This window comes from Mastigoproctus giganteus, chromosome 7, assembly GCF_048544385.1.
Source record: "Mastigoproctus giganteus isolate SK-2022 chromosome 7, ASM4854438v1, whole genome shotgun sequence".
Lineage (NCBI taxonomy): Eukaryota > Metazoa > Arthropoda > Arachnida > Uropygi > Thelyphonidae > Mastigoproctus > Mastigoproctus giganteus.
Window position 1 is genome coordinate 90,939,702 of NC_143581.1, and position 25,391 is coordinate 90,965,092.

The window sequence follows — 25,391 nt, forward strand, 5'->3', positions numbered from 1 at the left end:
TTGTATTACGGTTCACTTTCTTTGACCAACTGGTATTTCCTTGCTAGCTTCTGATGTATTATCCTGGCTACCTGGTCATGTTTGAGTGTACTCAGTCTGGATGATCACCTTGCATCCCACGGTGAGATGTTGGATCGTTTCTGAGGCCAGTTGGCATCGTTGACATGTCTCATCGGACACTCTGGGCTCCTTGGCAATGTATTTTCTATAGTTTCTGGTGTTGATTACCTGGTCTTGGATGGCAAGCATGAATCCTTCAGTCTCGGGGAAGAGTGTCCTGCTCATGAGCCATGCATTGGAAGCAATTTTATCTATGTGATCTTGACAGAGATCATTGTAGTGTCTGCCATGGAGTGTCTTCTTTGCCCATCTTTCTAGCTTCGTTTATGCCTCCTGGTTTGGAGGGGGACTCCTTGCTTAGGTTGAGTGGGGTGTACCACTTGACTGTCTTCCTTACAGTCTCATGGAGTGCTGCTACTGTGTGTTTCTAGAATTAGTCCTTCAGGTTAGCAATTGCTGTTTTCTGTTGTTTGCTGAGGTCTATCGGGCCCTTTCCTCCTCCTTCTTGGGCAGTTGTCAGTCTCTCCACGGCTGACTTCGGGTGGTGTTGGTGGCTCTTGGTCATCAATGTCCTTGTCTTTCTCATGATATCCTCCAGCTCGGTGTTAGTCCAATCTATGACCCCTGAAGGATTGTTAGCACTGGGACTGCATAGGTTTTTAGGCTTTAACTGTGTTCCCTCCATTCAGCTTTGCTTTCAGCAGGCTTCTGAGTCTCTGATGGTATTTTTTGGTCAGGCAGGCCTTAATTCCTTGTGCTGTAACGGCTGAGCCTGCCTCATCCCCAAGTATTTGTAGGCCTCTCCCTCTGCCATGGCTTTGATCTCTTTACCTGTCTGCTGCTGGTAGTTTCAGTTGACCAATTTTCCCTGGTGCAATTCGTGGGTCTTGCATTTGTCTAGACCAAATTCCATTCTAATATCATTGCTGAATTGTTCAGTGACCCGGAGTAGTTGCTGGAGTTGCTTCTCGGTTCCCACATAGAGCTTGACGTTATCCATATACATCGGGTGGGTGAGGGTGTACAGGTTCTTCCTTTCTTCTTTGAGGGAAGGAAGAACCTTTATTTATTTTTTATTATTGTTATTATTTATTATTATTATTTTTTAAAATTTATTATTATTAGCAGTAGCAATATGGTGCGAGTAAGCCTGAGTTCTGAGAGAGAGAGTTGGAAAGAAACAAACAAGAGTCAGAGAGAGTGAGAAAGAAACAAACGAGAGAGAGAGAGAGAGAGAGAGAGAGAGAGAGAGAGAGAGATAAACAAGAGTCAGAGAGAGAGAGAGAGAGAGAGAGAGAGAGAGAGAGAGAGAGAGAGAGAGAGAGAAACAAGAGTCAAAGAGAGAGAGAGAGAGAGAGAGAGAGAGAGAGAGAGAGAGAGAGAAAAACAAGAGTCAGAGAGAGAGAGAGAGAGAGAGAGAGAGAGAAAAACAAGAGTCAGAAGTAGAAGGGAATCACCAAGAAAGAGAAGAGTGATGATAGCCAGCTTGTTAAGAGCTGTCCACTCAATACTAGGAAAGAGTATCGGAGAGTATATAGAGAGATCTAATGCAGAGATTTTGTGTTCCTCTTGGCAGATAAATGTAAGCTGGTGAACCAGTATTTAGTATGGTTAGATTTTGTCTGCCAATGAGCATTTCAGTGATTTGTCCTTGTCCGTCTGCATTGCAAGAACCCCACAATGGAATCTATTGAAGTCGCCCAATAAACAGAAAGGGGTTGGCAACTACCGAATAAGATCCTCAAGTTCATGAATGGTATAAGGATGATTGAGTAGCAGGTAGATTGAAAGAAGTGTCAGAGTACTACCAATTATTATATATATAGCAACAGCTTCAATAGAAAGGAATGTGTCTGCAAGGGACTTATGAATCTATGAGAATGACCACCCCTCCATGAGCATTATTTGTAACAGGTTTGTCTTTTTGGAAGAGTAATATTTTTATTGAAAGAGATATCCAAGGTGTTAAATATGTCTCCTGTAAGCAGATGCCAACTGGATTATGATGCTTAATTATCTTGTGGATGTTATCAATATTGCTGTGTAGGTCTCTGCAATTCCATTGGATGACATTGTTCATTATTTTGATTTAGATGAAGAAGCTGAGTCTGTCTACTTTTTGAAAGTCTGCTTGAGGCAGTCAGTTTTCATTTTCTCTTTTTGGAAAAATAGGTCTTGTGACTATTTCATCCTCTGGATAGATCTCCAGAATGGTTCTGATTTCTTTTTTGACTGGAAATTTCATTGGTATCCATAAGGAAAGAGTCAAATGACTGTTTTATAATGGTATCTGAGTTCTATGCTTGGATAGGTCTTACAGAAGTTGCATGGGCAGTAGGTGGTATTGTGACTGGTGTGTTGTTTGCTCTATTTGAAATCTGTTGCTTTCAGGATTGAGATACAGAAGAGAGCAAAGATTGAACCCATTCAAAAACAGAGATGCTTGGTGGAATTGATGTATCAGTCTGGACTGATACTGAATTAAATTTTTTAGAGATTTTAGCATATATACATCTAGGCATCTGTAGTTGTAATTGCTTTCTTGCTTCTGGAAATAAGTTTCTTTTCTATCTTGTGTTTCTGGATTTTTTTTCTTGTATTTTCACTGTTCACAATTTTTAGAGAAGGGTGACATGAATAATTACAGACCAGTTAGTTTAACTTCTGTTCCGAGGAATATAATGGAGTCATTGGTTAAAGATACACTGCAGGATCATCTAGGCAAGACTGCAGTAATAATTCAGATACAGCATGGAGTTGTTAAGGGAAAGTCTTCACTGACAAATTTGATTGGATACCATGATGTGGTTATAAAGGAACTGGATTCAAAAATTAATTTTGATATCATATACTTGGATTTCAGTAAATCTTTTAACACTGTTGTGCATGGAAGACTTCTGTACATATTGGAGCAGAATGATATTAAGGGTAAGTTGCTACAAAGGTTAAAAGGGTGGTTGAGTGGGAGAAGACAAAGGGTGGTAATCAATGGATGCTGCTCTTCGTGGACTAATGTTATTAGTGGATTCCCCCAGGGTTTGGTGTTGGGCCCACTGTTGTTTTGTGTATTTATCAATGATATTGATGAAGGTATATCAAGCTTAATGTTGAAGTTTGCAGATGATACCAAGGCTGGCAGGGTTTTTAATGACAGTAATGGCAGTGTGCAACAGGATCTAGAAAATTTGGGCAGATGAGCTGAGAAGTGGCAACTGAAGTTTAACATTGACAAATGCAAAGTACTGCATATGGGTAGAAGTAATCCCAGGAAAACGTACCAACTGTGTGGTACTGTACTTAAGTGGTAGAAAATGAAAAAGATCTGCGAGTAATTGTGCAGTCAGATATAAAGTTTTCTGGGCAATGCAGACAGGCTGCCAGAGCAGGTCGTGAGCTATTGTCAATGATATACAGGAATTTTTCTAGTAGGAAAAAGGAGGTAATTATCCCTTTGTATAAGGCAATGGTCAGGCCACGCCTTGAGTACTACATACAGGTCTGGAGGCCTCATTTTAGGAAGGACGTTGAGTTGCTTAAATATGTACAGAGAATGGCAACAAGACTGGGAAGGGGAATGAAAGGGTGATCTTACCAAGAAAGGCTTAAGTTCTGAAAATTGCAGCTTGTGGAGACCAGGCACCTGTAAGGTGATCTGATTGAAGTGTATAAGACCTTGAATGGGTTGACGAGTAGTCTCAATTCTGATGGGATTGTTCCTCTTGCTCAGATTATGAAATTGAGGGGACATAAATTCAAATTGAGGAAAGACAGTTATAGAATAGATGTGCAGAAATTTGCCTTTAGCCAGCGGGTAGTTGATTGCTGGAACAAACTTCCATCTGTCATAGAAGTTGATAGCTTAAATAAATTTAAGGAGCAGCTGGACAAACGTTTAGAGGGAATGGATGTGTGAAATGTTTTTTTTTTTTTTTTTTTTTTTTGCATCACATTCATTGAATACTACCAATACTATAATTGAATGCGTTTCAAAACTGGTGGTTTTTGACCACAAAGTAGGTGGAGGAAAAAATTCGAAGAAAATCTCTTATATTATACTAAAAATATCACAGTCAGAAATAATTTTTTTTCTGAAGTGACACAGATTTCAAGCTAATTTTATTCTTTAATTTAAAGTTGAAAAGAAAAAAGGCCCAATTTTATGACCATTTAAGTGTGTTGTATCAAAACATGACTGTGGAAATGAAAGGTGTCTATCTGTCTATTTACCCACCTATCTGGTATTAAAAACCTATCTGTGACATGCTACAAGGCTACATGGATGGAATAGTCTTATTCCTCTTATTTGTTTGATTTTAACATTAACGTTAACATCCATTTGACATTAACTTTGTTTTAGAAGCAAGTAGCATAATTTAAAATTCACTGCACAAAATTTTTGCCTTATGATTGATGAACTTTTAGGTATTCATTTTTTAATGTGAAGTAATGTAATTAACAACGGCCTCCGTAGCCGAGTGGGCAGGAGCGGGAGCGCAGTAGCACACGCTCTTTGAGTAGACCGTGGTTCAAGCCCCTGACTGCTGAATACTGTCGATCTGCCAACCTGCACTGGACCAGTGTGGCAGATCATGGTCCATTTTCCCTCAGATGAATTGTTGAGGAGGCTTCCACCCTGCAGTGGGTTGATAATGGCTGCACTTTACTTTTACTAATGTAATTAACTATTTATAAAATTTATGGATTTTTATCCATCTTTAATATATAATCACCATTGTATAGGACTTAAATAGTTACATTTGTTATTAACTTCAATGCCTCACTATATCCTTGGTGGACATGCTTTTTCTGAAAAGATATGGAATGTGGTTTTATAATTCAAAAGTGGTGAGGTTTAGATTTGATATTCATTTAACTTGGATATGGCTATCAATAATCTATCCAGCTTTCACTAGCAAGTGAAAGAATTTGAACTGTTCAAGTGTTTTTTTTTTTTTTTTTTTTTTTTTTTTTTTAAGTTGCAGGTATTTCTAGACAGCAACACAATGCTGGAATGAGTAACTTGATTTATAGTGATTCCGTTGAGAACAGAGTTGGGATGTGTTTAAGTATTAATAGAAGTAAACCTATAAATATTAACAGAAGTAAAAGTATGTGTGTATATAAAGTATGCATTCTTATATATTAAATATTATTCTCTCAGGCTCATGCTCATTGGCTATTAAAATATTTTTAATAAATTTTTGCAAAACAGTTTCAGGAATTGGACATTTGGTGGAACCTATGGTGTGGCATTATCTTCCAACGGATGAATTTCGGCTTGAGCACCGTACGTAGGCCTGTATGTTTGATTTTCATTCCACTTTTGTATTTCTAATTTTGAATGATATATTTTTAGAGGAAATATCTAATTTGTCAAATTAGACATACAGTAGATCTCGTTAATACAAGTTCAAGGGACCTAAATTTTCACGTTTTTTTATAATAACGAGGTCTCCCAAAAGTATCAAAATTCTACCTTTATTATTATTTATTATTATTTTTTTTGGCATATACTATATATCTAAGGATAGTAATAAATAATAATAATATAAAAAATAAATAAAAAAATAATTAAAATAAAAATAATAAAAACAAATGCCTTGTCTAACAATACAGTAGAATTAACAAACTTTTTAAAGTTTTTATTTTATTTGTAAGATAAACTAAGAGAAAAGCAATTAACAGAAATGAAAATATTGTACAGTATATACAGTATTTTAGTATCACAGTAAAAGAATTAATCTTAATATAAAAGGAGACATACAATCCATTTTTCATTTCTGTTAATTTCTTTTCTCTTAGTTTATCTTACAAATAAAATAAAATCTTTAAAAAGTGTGTTAATCCTACTGTATTGTTAGACAAGGCATTTGTTTTTATTATTTTATTTTATTAATTTATTTTTTTATTTATTTTTGATAAATTAATCTAATTTAAAGAATCCAATGTTGTTTGCATAGTTTTGTCTTATATGCATTTTTAACTACAGCACTGGCATTATAAAATGCAGTAGTTTCTTTATCAACGTTACTGCAGGCCAATGCATTCTCTATTATGCTCAATGCATTTTGGGCATCTTTTTTAGATGGTAGTGTGTGCTTCACTTTCCTGTCGCTGGTAACAAAAACATCATCGTTTTGCTTGGTGCTTAGCAGCTCTTCTGGTGTTGCATTGCTGTGGTAGATACTACATGTACCGTCACAAACTCTTCAAATTCGCCAACAAAATCCATAGCTCCTTCAAATTCTCAATGTTGCTATCACATTCTTCACATCCTCAATGTTGCTATCACATTTGTCTGCTGGACCATGTTTTTCGACGATATTCTCTCCAAATTCACCCTTTCTGAAGCAGTTGATGCAATACTGTCCCAAGCAAAATAACAGGATTATGGATGGCATCCAAGACATTCAATTTAGCTGTAAATTGTTCCCTCCCTCCTGTGTTGAGGATCAAGTACCTTATCAGGCAGGCTCTATATGCTCCCTTGTGGTTATAAATAATGCCTTGATCCAGTAGCTGCAAAAAACTGTTAGTAAAAAAAAAGAAAAGTAAACTGGAGCCATTATCAACCATTGCAGGATGGAAGCCTCCTCAGCAATTCATGTTGAGTAAAATGGACCATAATCTGCCTTGCTGGTCCAGTGCGGGTTGGCAGATTGACCATATTTAGCAGTCAGGGGGCTTGATCCCTGGTCAACTCAAAGTGTGTGTGCTCCTGACCACTCAGCTACGGATGGTAATGGGAGGTTAAAAACAAAGTCATATCTTTGTCAGCTTAAGTGTCTTGGCAGAATGTGCTTGACAGCACGTACAACGATCTAGAATCATCAAAATGTTCCTTTTTTTTCTGAAGCTATTCTTCTATCCACTTTTGGATAATCAAGACTGAAAAATTTTGACTGTAAGCCACTTCTATTGGCCACATAATCACAGGGAAGTTGGTTAACTTCTTTAAAAATCTTTGCTTGGAAACTTACCAATCACCAGTGGGCATAGTTTTGTATTGCCATTTGAAATGCAGCATAACAGAATAGTGAGTATTTGTTTACTTAATTTTCCAAATGACAACACTCTTCTCGAACAGCAAATGTTTTGTTTGGCAGCAAATTATAAAATAAACCTCTCTCATCAAGATTAAAAATATCCTTTGCCTCATTTTTCAAGAATGGACCATACAGAACAAAACCAGTCTGTAGTCTTTTCCTTGTCGACTAATCCAGACTTGCCGCAAAACCAAGTTATTCTTGTCTGTAAATCTTTGGAGCCAGCCACTGCTGCATTTGAAGTTGTTAATTCCATGTTGCTGAGCCAGATAATTTGCCTTTTCTTGCAAAGTTGGACCTAATATTGGTAAATTAGATGTACGCATTTGTTGGTACCACTTAAGCTCCTCATATTTTGAACCAGGAATTCATCTCCTGTTTTTTTATCGCTGCTCCAGAGTCACACAATTCTTCAAGTTTTATTTTTGGTTTTTCAGTATTGTAGATGAAGTAGGTAAAGGGATGTTGTATCACTTACAATGTCTGTTTTTGCTAAGTTCAATCCAATCAGCCTCTTGTATAATTTTCAGTTTAATTTCCAGGCTCAATTCTGTCAGTTTACATTTTGTAACCACAACACTACTAGATGAGATTTAATATAAACAAACTTTAAATTAATTTAAAGACAAGTTCCAAAAAAGACATCAGCTCAGGTAAAATGGCACAAAAAATAGATTACTGTACACTGTAGCAAAAGAGTCTTTGAACTGGTGTAACAATTGCAACTGACCTTAATCTCATGGAGAGTGCGGGAGTGTATGTAAACAACTTAGAAAACTGTTTTTATTCTTTTGTTAATTTAACATGATGTTTATCAGAATGCACTTGTGTTGTAGCTACTATAAACTGATTTTGTTTACACAAAAATAATTTCTAACAAGTCAGTGCCATCCTTCGAGAAGCAGGGAACCAGGTGGCCAGAGGCAGTAATCGGACAGCTGTGCTAAGGTTTGTATTAAACATACAAAATAACAATATTTATTTCTCATGGTGTAAAAATCAACTTTGTAATACATATTAACCGAATTTTGTAATAAACGAATATATTTACATAGAAACGCATATCCTTTCGCAGGGTAGTGGTATGTACTTCATATAAACGAGTAATTTGTATAAACTGAGTTTGTATTAACGAGATTTTACTGTATATGTGGCCCCGGGTGCCAAGCGTTCCGTGACCAAGCGATTCCTTTGCGTATCTCAAAGCATTATCTCTAAAGAGCCTTCAAGTGATAGATTATATTTTGTTTCAACAACCGTTTTCTTTATTTATTAATTAGTGTAGCTCTTTTGCACTAGAAGAAGTAGGCAAAGGCCCAGAAAGGAAAGTTACCTTTCTGTTTTTTATTTCTAATAGTACTAACTAACTAACCTAGCCGCTTGGTCACCTTGTGGCACTGCTCCTGCCTCCCCGTGGCGGGGCCGGAAATCTGGGTGGTAAAACCAACCCCCAGGGCCAAAAGGAGCAAAACATGGACTGTGACAATTTTCCACCGATTAGGACTGCAAATCCAAATACATTGGATTTGCACATATCCGATAATGACTTATCCAATCCAAAGAGACTGAGGACAGATGCTCCCCGAATGGAAAACCCAAGTTTTCTGATTCTGCATTCGCTAACTAACCAATCCTTGGGTAGTTTATCACCATTCCTCATTCAAAAATGTCTTGAGAGCGTAGCTGGCTCCCCTAAAATGGTACGACGACTGAAATCTGGCGACCTGCTTGTTGAGACCACCAACTCAAAACACTCTGAGTCTCTACTCAGACTCACCTCATTTGGTGGAGTTCCAGTTAAGGTGTCCCCACATGCCACACTTAATTCATCCAAAGGTGTTATTTCTGAATGGGACCTAATGAATGTATCAGAAGAAGAAATTGTTCAGGAACTGCAGGATCAGAAAGTCACACAGGCAAAACGAATTATGATGAAAAAAGATGGCGAACTCCTTCCAACTCGTAGCATAATTTTGACATTCAGCTCACCTAATTTACCTTCATCCGTAAAAGCAGGGTATTTGCATTGTCGCATTCGCCCATATATCCTGAACCCAATAAGATGTTACAAGTGTCAGAAATTCGGACACTCACAAACAGTCTGTCGAGGAGACCCCGTATGTCCTAACTGTGGTTCAAAAGATCATTCCCAGGCTGACTGTAAAGCCCAGGCTCCACTCTGCCCCAATTGTAAAGGTAACCATCCAGCCTTTTCTAAAAATTGTGAACAATGGAAATATGAGAAAAAAATCCAGAAATATAAAATAGAAAAGAAAGTTTCATTCCCAGAAGCAAGAAAGCAAATACAACTAATCACACCTAGACGCACGTATGCTGAAGCCGCTAAAAAGTTTCATTCAGTGTCAGTGCAGACTGATACATCAATACCTCCAAATACCTCTATCTCAGAATGGGCTCGTTCCCTGCTCAGTTCTGTACCTCAACCTTCAAAGCAACAGATTTCTACTAGAGTTAACAATACACCAGTCACGATACCACCTTCTGCCGGTGCAGATCCCGTAAGATCCGTCCAAGCAGATAACGCAGATTCTAATCAAAAACAGACATTTGACTCCTCCCTTATGGATACTAATGAAATTTCCAATCAAGATGATACTAAAACCATTCTGGAGATCCATCCAGAGGATGAAATAGACCAAAGACCAGTTTTCTCAAAAAGAGATAGGATTAAAATTGATCGTGCCAAACAGACTTCCAAAAAGCAGTCAGATTCAGTTCCTTCATCTAAATTGAAACAATGAACAACGTTGTCCAATGGAATTGTAGAGGCTTTAGGAGCAACATTGATGACATATACGACATAATTAAGCAGCATAAACCAGTGGGCATCTGCCTACAGGAGACATATCTGACTCCTCAGGTATCTCCTTTGATAAAAAACTATACTCTTTTCAGACAAGACAGACCTATTGCAAATAATGCTCGTGGTGGAGTAGCCATACTCATAGATTCTCGAGTCCCATGCAGACGCATTTCTTTACAAACCTCTATAGAAGCCGTTGCTACCCGAATAGCAATTGGCATCACTCTGACTCTTGTTTCGATCTATCTACCACCCAATCAACCGTGTACTATTCACGAACTTGAAAATCTTATAATGCAGTTGCCAACCCCTTTCTGTTTATTGGGCGACTTCAATGGACACCATCCATTGTGGGGTTCTCCCAATGCAGATGGACGAGGGCAACTCATTGAAATGCTCATTGACAGACAAAACTTAACCATCCTAAATACTGGTTCACCCACTTACATCCATCTCCCAACAGGAACAGTGTCTGCAATAGATCTATCAATATGCTCTCCGATCCTCTTTCCTAATATTGAGTGGACAGCTCTAGATGATCCACTAAACAGTGACCACTACCCATTAATCTGTAAGATCCAAACATCACGCTCTTCAACTGCAAAAAACCAAATAAAATGGAAATTTACCAAGGCAGATTGGGCAAAGTATACCTCTCATGTTTCATTTGATAAACAGATCATTGAATCCTTCCCAATTGACACAGCCACTGATCATATCACGAAAGAAATTCTAGCAGCTGCATCTATTGCCATCCCACAATCACAATCAGACACCTACAGACCCATAAATTATTGGTGGAACGATGAATGTAAGAATGCCAAAAAAGAAAAAAACCGAGCGTGGAATATATTCCGCAAATACCCTACTACCAACAACCTTATAAATTATAAGAAACTAAGAGCCAAAGCCCGACACATCAGAAAGGAAGCTAAAAAAAACTCTTGGATCCGATTTGCGACTTCAGTAAATAAAAATACTAATGTAAGAACAATATGGAAAAAAATAAGACAGCTAAATGGCAAATTTCCTCCATTATCCTCGCCAATATTCAACTGGAATGGACAGGAGCTCTCTACTCCTGCAGAAATTGCGAATACTCTAGGGACAGTATTCTCCCAGTTGTCTGCCTCGAACTCGTATGATCCGTCATTTCAGAAGATCAAAGCTTCAGCCGAAAAATCAAAACTTAACTTCAAAACCGCTGCTTCTCTACCATACAATCAGACACTTACTATGATTGAACTTCAAAAAGCTATATATTCCTCAAAGAACAGTGCTGCTGGTCCAGACGGAGTATATTACATAATGCTTCAACACTTAGACAATAAATCACTATCCTTGTTGCTGACCTTTTACAACCGTATATTCATTGAACATTCATACCCCACTCGCTGGAATCACTCCTATGTACTGGCAATTCCCAAACCAGGGAAAGATCATTCTATCCCTCACAATTATAGACCCATCTCTCTTACCAGTTGCTTGAGTAAAACATTAGAAAAAATTATACACCGCCGATTAACATGGTATCTGGATTCAAAACATCTAATCTCTGACAACCAGTTTGGTTTCAGAAAAAATCGCTCATCCCTAGATCTTATGGTTAAAGCTGAATCAAATATCAGGAATGCATTTATTCGAAATGAACATCTTGTCATGGTCTGCCTTGACATAGAGAAGGCCTTTGACACCACCTGGCATTTTGGTATCTTAAAAGATCTTCATTCCCTTGACCTGAGAGGTCACTTGCCATGCTACATACAAAACTTCCTTCAGTATAGATCTTTTCAAGTTCGCTATAGAGAAGTCTTCTCACAAATCTATATACAAGAGGAAGGAGTACCACAGGGCTCAGTTCTCAGTGCTACTTTATTTGCATTGAGAATAAATTATATTACCAAATGTATTCCCAACACTGTGAACTCATATCTCTATGCTGATGATCTGACTGTTTCCTGCAGTTCGCCGAATATGAACTTCATTGAAAGGCAACTACAAATCTCACTAAACAATATTGAACTATGGATGACACAGAATGGTTACAGACTATCTCATCAAAAATCTAGTGCCATTCACTTTTGTAACAAACGAGGGATGCATCCTGACCCAGAGCTACACCTAACAAATCATCCTATCTCAGTTATGAGTAGCATTCGCCTCCTCGGTCTAATTTTTGATAGGAAACTAAATTTTTTAGAACATATCAAATATCTCCGGACAACCTGCCAGAAAAAAATGAACATTCTCAGAGTTCTTTCTTCTACAACATGGGGTGCTGACCGTTACACCTTACTTCACCTGTATAGAACTCTAATTAGATCTCGTCTTGATTATGGAGCCCCGGTGTATGACTCTGCTAGGGAGAGTGTGCTAGTACGGCTTGCTCCTGTTCAACATTCTGCCCTCAGGATTGCTACAGGTGCTTATAGAACATCGCCAGTACAAAGTCTCTACGCCGAAGCCCATGAAGTTCCACTCTGCCTCAGAAGAAAGGTGTTACTTTTGAATTATGCCGCTAAAATTCAAAGCATGCCTACCCATCCAATTTGGCCTATAATTAGTGATCCACAGTTTAAAATGTTCTACAGAAATAAACCCAGATCAGCCCAACCTACTGGCATCAGATTGCAGGCTCTATCTGAAAGCTGGAATGTGCACCTTGAAAAAGTCCTCCAAGATCCAAACACTTCAGTTCCCCCATGGTCCTGGGTTAATCCATCCTGTGACAATTACTTCCTGAACTGGGGAAAAGATTCCCTTGCAAATATTAACGTGCGACAATTTTATACTTCTCACACATAAAATTATCCGCATTTCATGAAAATATACACAGATGGATCAAAGTCTGATAGTGGAGTAGGTGCTGCAGCAGTTTTCCCTTTTAACACCATCTCTGTATCTCTGCCTACTGAATGCAGCAGTTATACAGCTGAGTTATTCGCCATTAAACTTGCCCTAGAAAATATTATTCATTGCTCCATTAAAAAAAGTATAATATATACCGACTCGCAGAGTACACTAGTAGCCCTACAAAACATCTCCTCACCAACCAATCCTTTAATAAAAACCATAAGAAGTAAGATGATTCTTATTCAGGAACGCCAGCAAGTAGTCATCTTCTGCTGGATCCCAGGTCACACTGGGATCCCAGGAAACGAATGCGCAGACCATGCTGCAAAACATCCATCTAACCCATTATCTTCAGGCTTTTGCGTTCCATATGTTGATTACAGACCTATGATACGAAGGACATGTAAGGAACAATGGACACTTCTATGGCAAGCTCAAACGGGTAATAAGCTATTGGAAATAAAATCAGAACCACAGTTATGGACCTCTAGTTTTCGTACTAACAGAAAGGAAGAAGTCATCTTAACCAGAGCACGAATTGGCCATAGCCAGTTTACTCACCTATTTCTCCTCACAGGAAATGATCCTCCTCAGTGTTTTCAATGCAACTGTCAGCTAACAATGAAGCACATTCTTGTTGAATGCACTCTGTACAAACATGCTCGGCAATGTTCATTCAGCCTCCTTCCAAATCTAAAAGAACCTCTAAAACTCTCTCATATCATAGGCAATGATGCTAATCCCTTGGAGTTATTCTGTTTTCTTAAACAAATAAAACTATATGATCGTCTCTGACTGTTTCCATAACAGTCACCATTGATAACTTTCATATCACTGATAGGCACAATATGGTCTAAGCAGCCCTTGCGCCAAAAATAACAACAACAACAACTGTATATGTATCATTGATAGCAGAAGAAAGTATCTCTTTAACAATATACGAGGTGTGTCAATGAAGTTCCCCGACTGGTGCTGTTGTTGTCATGTTTGGTGAGTTTGAAAATAAAAGGAAGTGGTATGTTGTAGTTCAAATGTCCTCCAGCAGATTGTGGTAAAGAGATTGTCCAGTAGGTTGACAGTTTGCAAATAACAACCAGTTTCATTAATAGAATTAATGTTGCTTGTCACGATTTTCCAAAGAGCAACGAATGAATATCAGATTTTTCTTTAAACTGGGCAGACCTTCAACAGACACATATGGAATGTTAAAAACTGTTTATAGTGAAGAAATTTTAAATTGTGCTAGTGTGTGAATGGTACAAATGTTCTAAGACAGATGTGAGGACGTTTGTGATAACCAAAGCGGATATCCATCGGTCTCTCAAAATAAGGACAGAGTTGCAAAAGTTCGGGAAATCGTGACAAGAGATCGTCATTTGACCCTTAGAATGATGAGTGATGAATTGGATACAAATAAGCCAACGATTTGATTTGTCAAATTCTGCATGAAGATTGAGGGAAAAGGAAGGTCTGTGCAAAATTTGTGCCACAGCCTCATGGATGAGCAGAAACAACAAAGGGTGTTATCATGCAAAGTCTTCATCCAGATTTATCAAGACAATCCTGATTTCCTTGACTGTATTGTCACTGGAGATGAGTTATGCATGTTATGTATGTTATGCTTGGTGACTGCATTAGATCATGCAGTCACCAAGACCATTTATATAAGTCCAGGATTAAGGCAATGTCAATAATGTTTTTTTGACATTATTGACATCAGGAGAAAGATGTTACTACTGACCAGGAGCAAATAAACCAGGAGCAAATTGGCTAGCTAGTATCAGATTAAAGGAACTAACAGAAATCTGGAATATATATATATACACTTCAATAAAGTTTGCCAAGGTCCCATCCATCTAGAACTTCCATGGTTTATCTTTATACCATCTTGTGACTATTACTTACAGCAGTGAGGAAAACAATCTCTAGCAAACATTAATATCCAACAGTTACATTACTGCTCATACACAGAAATATCCCAACTTTGCTAAAACCTTTGTTAAGACCACTGTTTCTGTATCACTTTTCACAGAATGTAGTAGTTGCACTGCGGAATTACATGCTGTAAAGCTTTCTCTAGAAAATATTTTCTTTCTGTCATTTGAAAACAGCATAATGTACACTGACTTTCAGAGTGCTAAATTAAGTACTCTGAAACATATACAAAAGAGTGCTTAATTAATCACTTTTGTAATAGTTAATTAACTATACAAAACACACCTCCTTGCTGATTTTCCTCAGTGAACATCAGCAAGTAGTTTTATTCTGCCTGATCCTGGCCATGCTGGAATAATGGGGAATGAAAGCATAGATCATGCTGCCAAATATCCATCTAGCATAGCATCATATTTTCTAGTACCATTGATTGATTGATTGATTGATTTGGTAGTTGTTGGCGCATCGGCTTCTGTGGCCATATTGCACCTCCCAAGGTTTTTTGCAGTACTTTGATCCAAGTCCGAGGCGGGAATCGAACCCGCGACCTTTGGGTTGCCGGGCAGGTACTTTACCCACTCGGCTAGCCCGGTCGGCTCTAGTACCATTAACAGACTATAAATCCAGTATACAGAGAATATAGAAAAACCAATACATGCATCTATTCCATATATTGGTTTTTCAATATGCAAATACATATGCATAATAAACTCTTTCAGTTTAATAAACCAATACTTATCTTGCCTACCTTTTCCTTCTTACAGAAAATGATCTTCCACAGTATGATGATGCCCGACTCTTCTTGTTCAGTTTTTCCAAATTACAGGAACTTTTGTCAATTGGCCATATTATAGGTGATAATCCAAATCTCTTGTCATTTTTTTTCATTTCCTCAAATGAATTTGTGTATATATCACTGATTCCAACTGCTTCCACAGCAATCAACACTTTTGCAGCATCTCAACTACATTGTTAGTTACAATATGGTCTATGTAGTCCTTTTGCCAGAAACTACCATAATAGAGCAGCAGCAGCAACAACAAAAGCAACTCAATTCTTGGAATGTCTTGGTATCTGAATTCCATTGTGAATTTTTTTATTAGTTCTGAGTCTTCCTGTTCAATTCTTTGTTATACTAGTTGTCCCATCAAAAAATATCACTTAAGCTTTTTATTCTTACATATCACATCAGAAATGTGCAGCAGCAGTTACAGTTTATATGAGCAGAACTTTATAACAATATTAGGAATGCATATTTCTTATAAAGGCAAAGCTTAGCTCTGTTAATTCTGAGAAGTGCTTTTATACTAATTTCAATAAATGCCCATTTCTAATTTTTGAGTGCTGGCTTTCAGCTTTTTGTTCACATTTATTGGAAGTTTTGAGAAACAAAATAACAGGGTTAGATTTTAATGCAGATGTTGAAATATTATGGTAAAAATGCTTCTGTGATGAAAATGTATGATAAAAATGCTCACTAATGAAAATGTATATTAAAAATGCTTCACTGCTGTTATGGAGAAGCTGAATTCCCTCTATAGACAGTGAGAGACTTGGGCTTATCATTCACTTTAGAAACAACATCATATTATTGACAAATTTGCCTAAAATTGACTAATATTATGAATTTACTGTCTAAAATTTAATAAATAACAGATTCACAAAGGAAGAAAATCCATTTTTATTAAAAACTCAAGGCATCTGAAACAGCTGCTGTTGCAGCTGTTTCAGGTATTTCCAGACCCCTCATCATATAGTGAGTGGCCTCATTATCAATATTGTGTTGAAATGGTGATTAAATGTATTGAAGTTTAAATGAGCATCCAAATAGTGTGGAAGAAAAACTTCTGATTACAAATATAACAAAAGTTCATTATTGGTGTTCAATCAAGGGCAGACAGGCACACTGATAATGAACAATCACATACACTCAACAACAACTTCATATCTCCTAACTTCAGTCCTCTCCCTCATATCAACCATCCTTTCTCAGTTCATCTACCTCATCTACCATAGTTTTCCTTTTTCCCTTCTCAAAACCTCATTTTCCCCTCTAATACCAATTTTAGTCTTTTCCATCCTCCATACCTACGTCTGTCATTTCCAATCTTATGAATTTCCTTTGCTCATCTTTGCTTTTTCCACCATTAGGCTTCCCAAATACTTTTACATACTCAACCTATTGATTCTGTTTCCTTTTATTTCAATATTTAACTCACACCTTTCTCTTCCCACTTATCACACCTTTTCTTTAGCCTGTTAACTAATTTCTGCAATCCTTTCTCATAATCTGCCACCAGTGTCATGTCATCTGTGAAACTGATACCCTCAGTAACCTTTCTCCCCACCTTCATCCCATACAATTCTCCCTCATCTATATTTCCTTTATCAAATGCCTCTTTAACCATTTTTTCTACAAAATGTATTAAATGAAGTTGGACAATATCTGTGTATTATTACCTTTTCCTTTCTCTACACTTTCATTGTCACCTCATACTATTCTAACTGTTTACTTTTTTGTCCCCAGTATAATCTAATCATTCTTCTCTCCTTCAAACCTGCTCCTTTCTTTTACAATAAATTCAGTAATTTAACCCAGTAATTTAACTCAGTAATTCAACCTGATTAAAAGACTTCTCCATATCTGTAAAACATATACATATATCTTTATTCATTTCCAGATGTCTTTCTGTCGACATTCTCATCATACCTGTTGCATTGCTTGTTCCCTCTTTCCCCTCCTAAAATCAAATTGTCCTTTTCCCACATTTTCCTCCATACTTCTTATTATCCTCCTGTTTAATAATATTCTTAGTGTCATATTTTCTACTTGCAGTGCCAAACTTAGTGGCAAAATCTCTACATTTCTTTTATATTGATATAATTACTGTTGTCTTAAAATCTTCTCATTTCTTTTACGTTAAAATCTTCTGACCCTTTCTTTTACATTAGCCCACATAATTTTTAATTCCCTTAAGATCACTTCTTGTAACCTTATAAACTCCATTGGAATTCTGTTGATATCTACTGCCTTATTTCCTTTCATTTCCTTTAACACTGAAATTACTTCTTACTCCATTATGATTCTTCCCAAGACAACTTGGGAAGGAGAGTCAATATTTCTGCATTATCAAAATCATCCGGTTTTTGCTGCTTTGTATATTCCATTGCATTATATATTCCACATGAGCGGACTCCACTGCCGAGTGGTCAAGAGTGGGAGTACAATAGCACACGCTCTTTGAGTAGTCGAGCCCATCACCACCAAATACGGAGGATGCGGAAAGGTCAGGGAATGACCACCGCATATCCCGGAGCAAAATGGCCTTAGTTGCTAATGCTCCTAAAAAAAAAAAAAATCTTTGAGTAGACTGGGCTTCAAACCCCCGACTGCTAAATACAGTCGATTTGCCAACCCACTAGACCAGCATGGCAGATTATGATCCATTTCCCTCAACATGAATCATTCAGGAGACTTCCACCATCCTGCAATGGATTGGTAATGGCTGCAGTTTATCTTTACCTTTATATTCCACCCATCTGCTAATGGTGATATCCACCCATCTCCTCCTTATCTTGGCGTCTCCGTAGCCAGGTGGGCAGGAGCAGCAGTGCGTAGCACACGCTTCTTGGTTAGACTGGGGTTCGAGCCCGTGATCACCAAAATATGGAGGATGCGAAAAGGTCAGGAATGACCACCGCATATCCCCGGAGCAATGTGGCCTTAGTTGCTAATGCTCCTAAAAAAACAAATAACAACAACAACCTCCTTATCTCTGTTTTTTTCTTAGTGCTTTTCCATTCCTTCCCTTTATAACACCCTGACCTCATATTTTTTCTCTCTCTTATATGTTAATTTTTCTTACCTTTCTGACACTTAATTTTCTACAAAAATCCATCCCACCATTCCTCTCTTGCTTTACCTGTTACTCATTTAAGTTTATTGTCAATTGTGCTATACTACCCCTTCCTCCTGCAGTCTTTGGTATTAGTATTTTTTCATTTCCTTCTTTCCTCCATTTCTCTTGTCTATCCTCTGTCACCCGTGGGTTACTAGGTCTTATCCCATGCCTATGTCTTATTTTCTCTTCAGTGATTTTCCCTTCAGCCATGACTGTAGGAAAATCAGGAGGATGTAGGGAGATGATGGACAGATTCCCAGTTAAAATGTATATTTGGATTAAATATTTTTGTGTTGTATTTATTCTGGTGTTGAATATTATTATGTTTCTTTTCAATATGTTTTTTTTTCTTGTAGTTATTTACTATATAGACATTTAACTGATTTCAATTCTTAAAGAGCTGCTCTTTAAGAAATGTCACATGTTTATTTGTGACTTCCACTTAGCAGAGTGAAGTGCACTGCATTCAGTTCTATGTTGATACCTTCTTTTATAAATTAATAAACATAGTCCATACCTTGAAATTTTCATTAGAAAAATATTTGCTATCTTATTTTGTATAATAGTTTTTATATCATCTTTCTAGAATTATGGGATAAGTATTCTGCAGTATTCCCAAATATTTGGATTGCCAGTGCTTTTAAGGGAGCAACTGAAATGGCTCAGATAATTTCACCTCCACGCTATCATGTACTTAATCAAAAAGCTTGGATTCAAGTTCTGCAAGAAGAGTCATTTAAATTTCAAAGGGTGTGTGGAATTGCCATTACAGGCTGGCAGAGGTACAATGTTCTTTCACAATTTTTAGCAATTTTCATTATTGTTTTAATTTTTTAGCATACCTTAATCTTAAATTAATGCTGTGATGTGATGCATTCTGATATATTTTATTGTACTGTAATTTTAAGTCATTGCATGTTCTGGATTATACCGTTAATGTCATACAAAAATTACCTTAATGATGTCACCAACAGATTATTAGATTTTAAGGGGGGGTAAAGAGAATATTATTATTCCTGTAGGGACTAATGACATTAAACGTTCACGATCTTGATGATTTTTTGGAAAACTACAGGACCATGCTGAGGAAATGCCACGAGCTAGGTCTGCAATTCTGCCCAGACACGATAGGAGGGATTATATGTTAAAAGCCTTGTGGATTAATTCAAGACTTGAAAGACTCTGCAAGGCTTTTGGGGGGAAATTTCTATCAGCTTGGCCCACACTTGTAGGTAGAAAGAATTTTTGTGGAGACGGGATACACTTAAACAAAGGTGGTGCAAAAGTTTTTGCCAGTATTATTGAGGATACCTTAAAGGTTCGGGGAAACTGCTAGTTGGGGGGGGATGTGGGTAATACTGACACGCGTTTATCTGATAATATTGGTCAAAGTAACTCTTGCACATACCTCAAGAGTTCTTATCTGTTTCCCCAACTAGACATATTATCTAGATTTTCTGGGGGGCAGAAACGTTTCAAGTGAGTGGGTAGCTAATGCCAGGGAAGAGAGCCTAAAAAACTTCAAGGGTTGTGTTAGGGTTGTTAAATATACAAGAACAGTAAGTCTTAATTGTTTATACAGTAATTTTAGAAGTGTCATCAATAAAATGAGCGAATTCGAACTGCTGGTTAAAACAAGTAACGTGGACATAATAGGGCTTACGGAAATGTGGTGCCACCCGGAAATAGGGGATGATGAGTTTCAGTACGGCTTGTATAATGTATTTAGGAAGGATAGGGTAGATAGAAGGGGTGGTGGGGTAATGCTTCTTATCAAAAGCAGCCTGTGTGCGATGATAGCTTTCCAGGATTTAGACATTTCACGTGCTAGTATAGAATCTGTATGGTGTGAGATAGTTGGAAACAAAGGTATAATGCGAATAGGAGTAATCTACAGACCAGGTGATTGTGATGATTATGATGAAAGCCTCTACATGCAAATGGAATGGACAAGTAAGCGTCAATGTCTTATTGTGGGTGATTTCAATTTGCCTCTAATTGATTGGAGAAAATGGGAAGGAAACTCAACATGGGGAAAAAAATTTTTAAATCAACTAGATGACTGTTATTTGTATCAACATGTCAGGGAAAGTACTAGAGAAAAGAATATCGTAGACCTCATTATTACCCATGAATCAGATGACATAACAGGGCTGACAATAGAGGAACCAGTAGCAGGAAGTGATCACTGTGTTTTACAGTGGATGATGAAGAGAGAGGTAGCAGGAGTAAAAGGCAAAGGAATGGGTTATAATTTCAGAAAAGGAAATTACGATGCCTTAAGGTGCTATATACAGGAATGTATATAGCACCACAGGAATGTATATAGCAATGATATACAGGAATTTTTCTAGCAGGGATAAGGAGGTGATTATTCCCTTGTATAAGGCAATGGTTAGGCCACATCTTGAGTACTGTATACAGATCTGGAGGCCTCAAGAAGGATGTAGAGCTGCTGGAACGGGTACAGAGAAGGGCAACAAGATTAGTAAATGGAACAAAGGGTTGCTCTTACGAAGAAAGGCTTAAGTTTTGCAAATTACAGAGTCTGGAGACTAGGCACCGGCGAGGTGATCTGATAGAGGTGTATAAGGCTTTGAATGGTTTGAGCATGCTCAATGCCAATGGGATTCTTCATCTTGCTCAGAATAATCACCTCAGAGGGCATAAATTCAAATTGAGGAAGGATGGATGTCGGATAGATGTGCGGAAATTTGCCTTTGGCCAGCGGGTGGTTGGTTGGTGGAACCGACTTCCATCACTTGTTGTTGAAGTTGATAGCCTAAACAAATTTAAAGCTCAACTGGACAGGTATTTCGAACGAACGGAGGGGTGAAATGGGAGTGGGTTTTTTTTTTTTTTTGGCTGATGCTGAATAAGCTTGCTTTCTTGCATCATATGCCTCTACTAATGCTAATGCTATATGGCCTCTATTAACTGGGTAGATATTGCACAGAGAACGAATACAATTGAACTGTGGTATGCTTTTAAAACATTAATCACAGATGCCTTGAATGCGTATTTACCATTAAAAAAATATTCCACGAGGAGGGTTCCAAGTTGGATGAATAGTGAAGTTGCCACATTACTTGAGCAGAAAAAGGTGGCATGGAAAAGTTACAGAGCAATAAAAATTACTGAAGCCTATAAAAGCTACAAGATGATCTGTAATAGAGCCACAGAAAAGATTCACAGGCAAAGGCAATTTATGAGAAATCGCTAGCAAACAGAGCAAAGAGGGGGGGATAAGGAATTTTTCACATATATAAATGCTAAGAAGAGCAGGACTAACCAGATCAGACCTTTACGTAAGGGAAAGGGGATAGTGTTAAATACACGAGCTGCCGTTGCAGATGAATTCAACAGTTATTTTGCATTGATATTTACAGAAGAAAAACCTTTTGTGGCAATGGGGAAATTGTGGGAGTGAAGTTGAAAAATATGTAATTAATGATACTGAAATTTTGCAAGATTATTTAATGAAAAAACTTTCAAGCCTACAGGCCAGTAAGGCTCCTGGAGTTGATGGAATATACTCTATAATCTTAAGGGAGGCGGCAAGTGAGTGCATCGAACCATTGAGGCTAATTATGCGAGTATCGCTAGACTCTGAGGAGATTCCGTTGGATTGGAAAAGTGCCAGTGTATCTCCCATACATAAGGGTGGTTCTAAGAGTGAAGTGGGAAATAATTGACCTGTCAGTCTGACTTCAGTGGTTGGTAGGGAAAATCATGGAGGCAATGATCAAGGGTGGAATTCAGGATCATTTGGATAGAATTGAAATTCTCAAGGATACTCAGCATGGTTTTGTAAAGGGAAAATCATGTTTAACAAATCTGGTTCGCTATTTTGAAAGGGTCACTCATGAGCTGGATTTAGAGAATAATTTCGACATTGTTTATTTAGATTTCAGAAATTTTCAGACCAAAGCTAATCGGGCACTTCAGACACTTCAGGACATGGCAAACACTTGCACTCTTAGGATTGCGCTGGACAAAACTAACTCCACCTTACTTAGGGGTACCCTGGATCTGAGGAAACCTCCGCAGATCAAAGTTGTGGGATACACAATCAAACTGTCCAAACAACTCAAATACTGGACAGCAACTTATCCTTCATCCCCTTGTCATCAACTTAAAACAGAAAATAAGAAGATATACAGCCCTAATTGCAAGAGTGACACACAGGGACTAGGGGCTCAACAGGAGAACCCTATCCCTCTACTACCAAATGCTTTTTACACCAGTCATAAACTATGGAGCCCCTGCCTGGTTCTTAAAGGCAGGAACTGCAGTCAACAGATGACTACTAGAGACAACCCAAAGAAACATCCTCCTCCTTACGATCTCCACGGCAAGCAGCACAACAAGCACTGTGGCTCTTCAAGTACTGACGGGGGCTTTCCCACTGGACCTTGAGGTGCTCTGATATGGACTGATGTACCACCTCTCACGGAAAATTTCCATAGCGACGAATGGATACACATTGGATATGACTAATGAGTATAAAAAAGAAAAAGCAGGGTTATCGGATCATCTGATGCAATGGTGGCAGACTAAGTGGAGTGAGACAAGTAAAGGCGAGATCACCTGTAAATTCATGTATAACGTCATGAAACTATATCCAAAGGTTCGAGAATGGCTTTTCCAGGACTGAACACCACCTTCCTCCTCACAGGACATGGACCTTTTAAAGAAAAGCTCCATAGTATGGGTATCATTCAGGAATGTCACTGCCTCTGTGGCGAGATAGAAACCTGGAAGCATATCAACCATGAATGTGAATTATATGAAGACCTAAGAGGAGAACTCATCATGAGAATAAGATACACTCCTGCAAACCAAGAATACCGCCTACGTGACTCCAAGGAGGAATTTTCTGCTGTCAGCAAATTTGCACGGCATTATTCAGTAGACGAAAAACATTGATAGCAATTTATCAAGGAATGCACTAAGAGACAAACATCAGATGTGGTGTTGTACCACCTGGACAAGACTGTAAAGACAGGTGCTCCCCTAATGATAGCAATCCAACAAGGAATACACTGAAACGAGAGGACGTGACACCCGAATAAGACTGGCAAGACTAATGATTCCCCATCGAAAGTAATCCATCAGGGAAAGTACTAAAGAGGCAAAATCCAGATGTGAAGACATGCCACTCGGACATGACGTTAAAGACTGCTGATTCCCCAAAGATAGCAAATCAACGAGGAATGCATTAAAGAGACACACATCAGATCTGAAGACATAAAACCTGGGATAAGACCAACAAACTTGATGATTTCCCTGAAGAGCAACTCATCGAGGAATGCACTAAAAGACGGAAGTGAAGACATGACTCCCGGACAAGATTGTCAACTGGGTTTCACCCCAGAACTGACCCCTGATCATGACTAAAAAATATAATTGCCATATGGTGAACTGGACTGGATACCCTTGTTTCAGCCTTTCTTCACCCCTCCCTGGCAGGGGAAGGTTATGGCCCTGCTGTCTCCTCCCCCACTCCTGCTCTTCCCTCTGCCAGGGCTTGGGCATGCTCTGCTGCCCCCTGGAGGCCATCTTCCCTGTCGGCTCCCTCCTTCTGCTTCCTGCCCCCAGTCTTCTACCTCCCCCCACCCACTACTTTCTCCTTACACAGAGTACATTTCTTTCCCGACAGGTTCAAATTTAAAAAAACAAAAAATATTGCTCGACCTATTAGGCCTTTTAGAACAAAATTTTGGCAAATAACCCCATGCACTGTTAAAATCAACAACCGCATTTTGAAGAAACCGCGATCTTGCGTTTTTCTTGTGGTTTTTTTTTTTTTTTTTCCGAACCAGGTCCTAGCCACTGAAATCTTAGGAAAGTAGGTGGCAGGTACTACCCAGAGTACATTATAAAATACCGGTAACATCCGGCTGGCCTCCCCATTGGTGAGGTATGGTAAGGTTGGGTCCCATCTGGGGCTCAGCGGCTAACAGGCCGGAAGAACAAGGGGCGCAACACAGTACAAATCCCACACACTTTTTAAATCTCTGGCTTGCCCAATACAACGAACACAGGTGGAGATGGGAGAAACCCTAGGTGCTGCTAGAACTCAAACATACCTCATACCTCAATACTTCTTGACATTTGGAATAAAATCATTGGTAAACCAAATGAGATTACAAAGTGTTATGTTTGGTTAGTGCTATGTATGTAAGTGTAAATTTATTATTATTTTGCTTACCTGTGGGTAATATTCTTCCAATTTTCATGTATCATTTAATTTTGTTAATTGGTAAGGTAATAAAAGTGTAAGTTTATGCTTTGTCTTCATTTTTATAGCCTGTGGATAATGTTGTTCCAATTTTCGCTTATTAGAATTGCCGTTTAATAGAATCAAAATTCAATTTGCAAATGTGATCACAATAACAGGTGCTTACTGTAATTATTTTATGACACCAGCATAAAAAAAATAAATAAATGCTGGCTCGTTCAGATTATTTATGTTTCAAATTATTGACGTTTGGATTTTCGATGCTCTACTATAATATATTACTGAACCAATGGATATAAGCATTCCCATTGCACATCATGCATTTAGTATTAATAATTGGGTCATAGGAATTGTGTGACGGCATATAGATTTTCCTAGTAATCTGTAATAAAGGATTTTTTTTTAATTTCTGGTGTAAAATTGTGAAATAAAGTATTACAGGTTGACTTTTTTTTTTTTTTTATCAGAAATACAAAAGTATCAAAAGTTATATGATTATAACTGTTGATGCTTTTGTATTTGTGATA

At 38.0% G+C, this 25,391-nt stretch overlaps 1 protein-coding gene across 1 annotated transcript in view; it reads left to right on the forward strand.

The window, feature by feature from the left end:
- LOC150083067 (hexosaminidase D-like) overlaps positions 1–25,391 on the forward strand; it is a 208,111-nt gene that overhangs the window by 127,847 nt on the left and 54,873 nt on the right. Inside the window, exons 9-10 of the mRNA XM_090378382.1 lie at positions 5,273–5,347; positions 19,207–19,402. Of these exons, the coding sequence (XP_090234508.1) occupies positions 5,273–5,347; positions 19,207–19,402 (271 nt within the window). The remainder of the gene's footprint in view (positions 1–5,272; positions 5,348–19,206; positions 19,403–25,391) is intronic.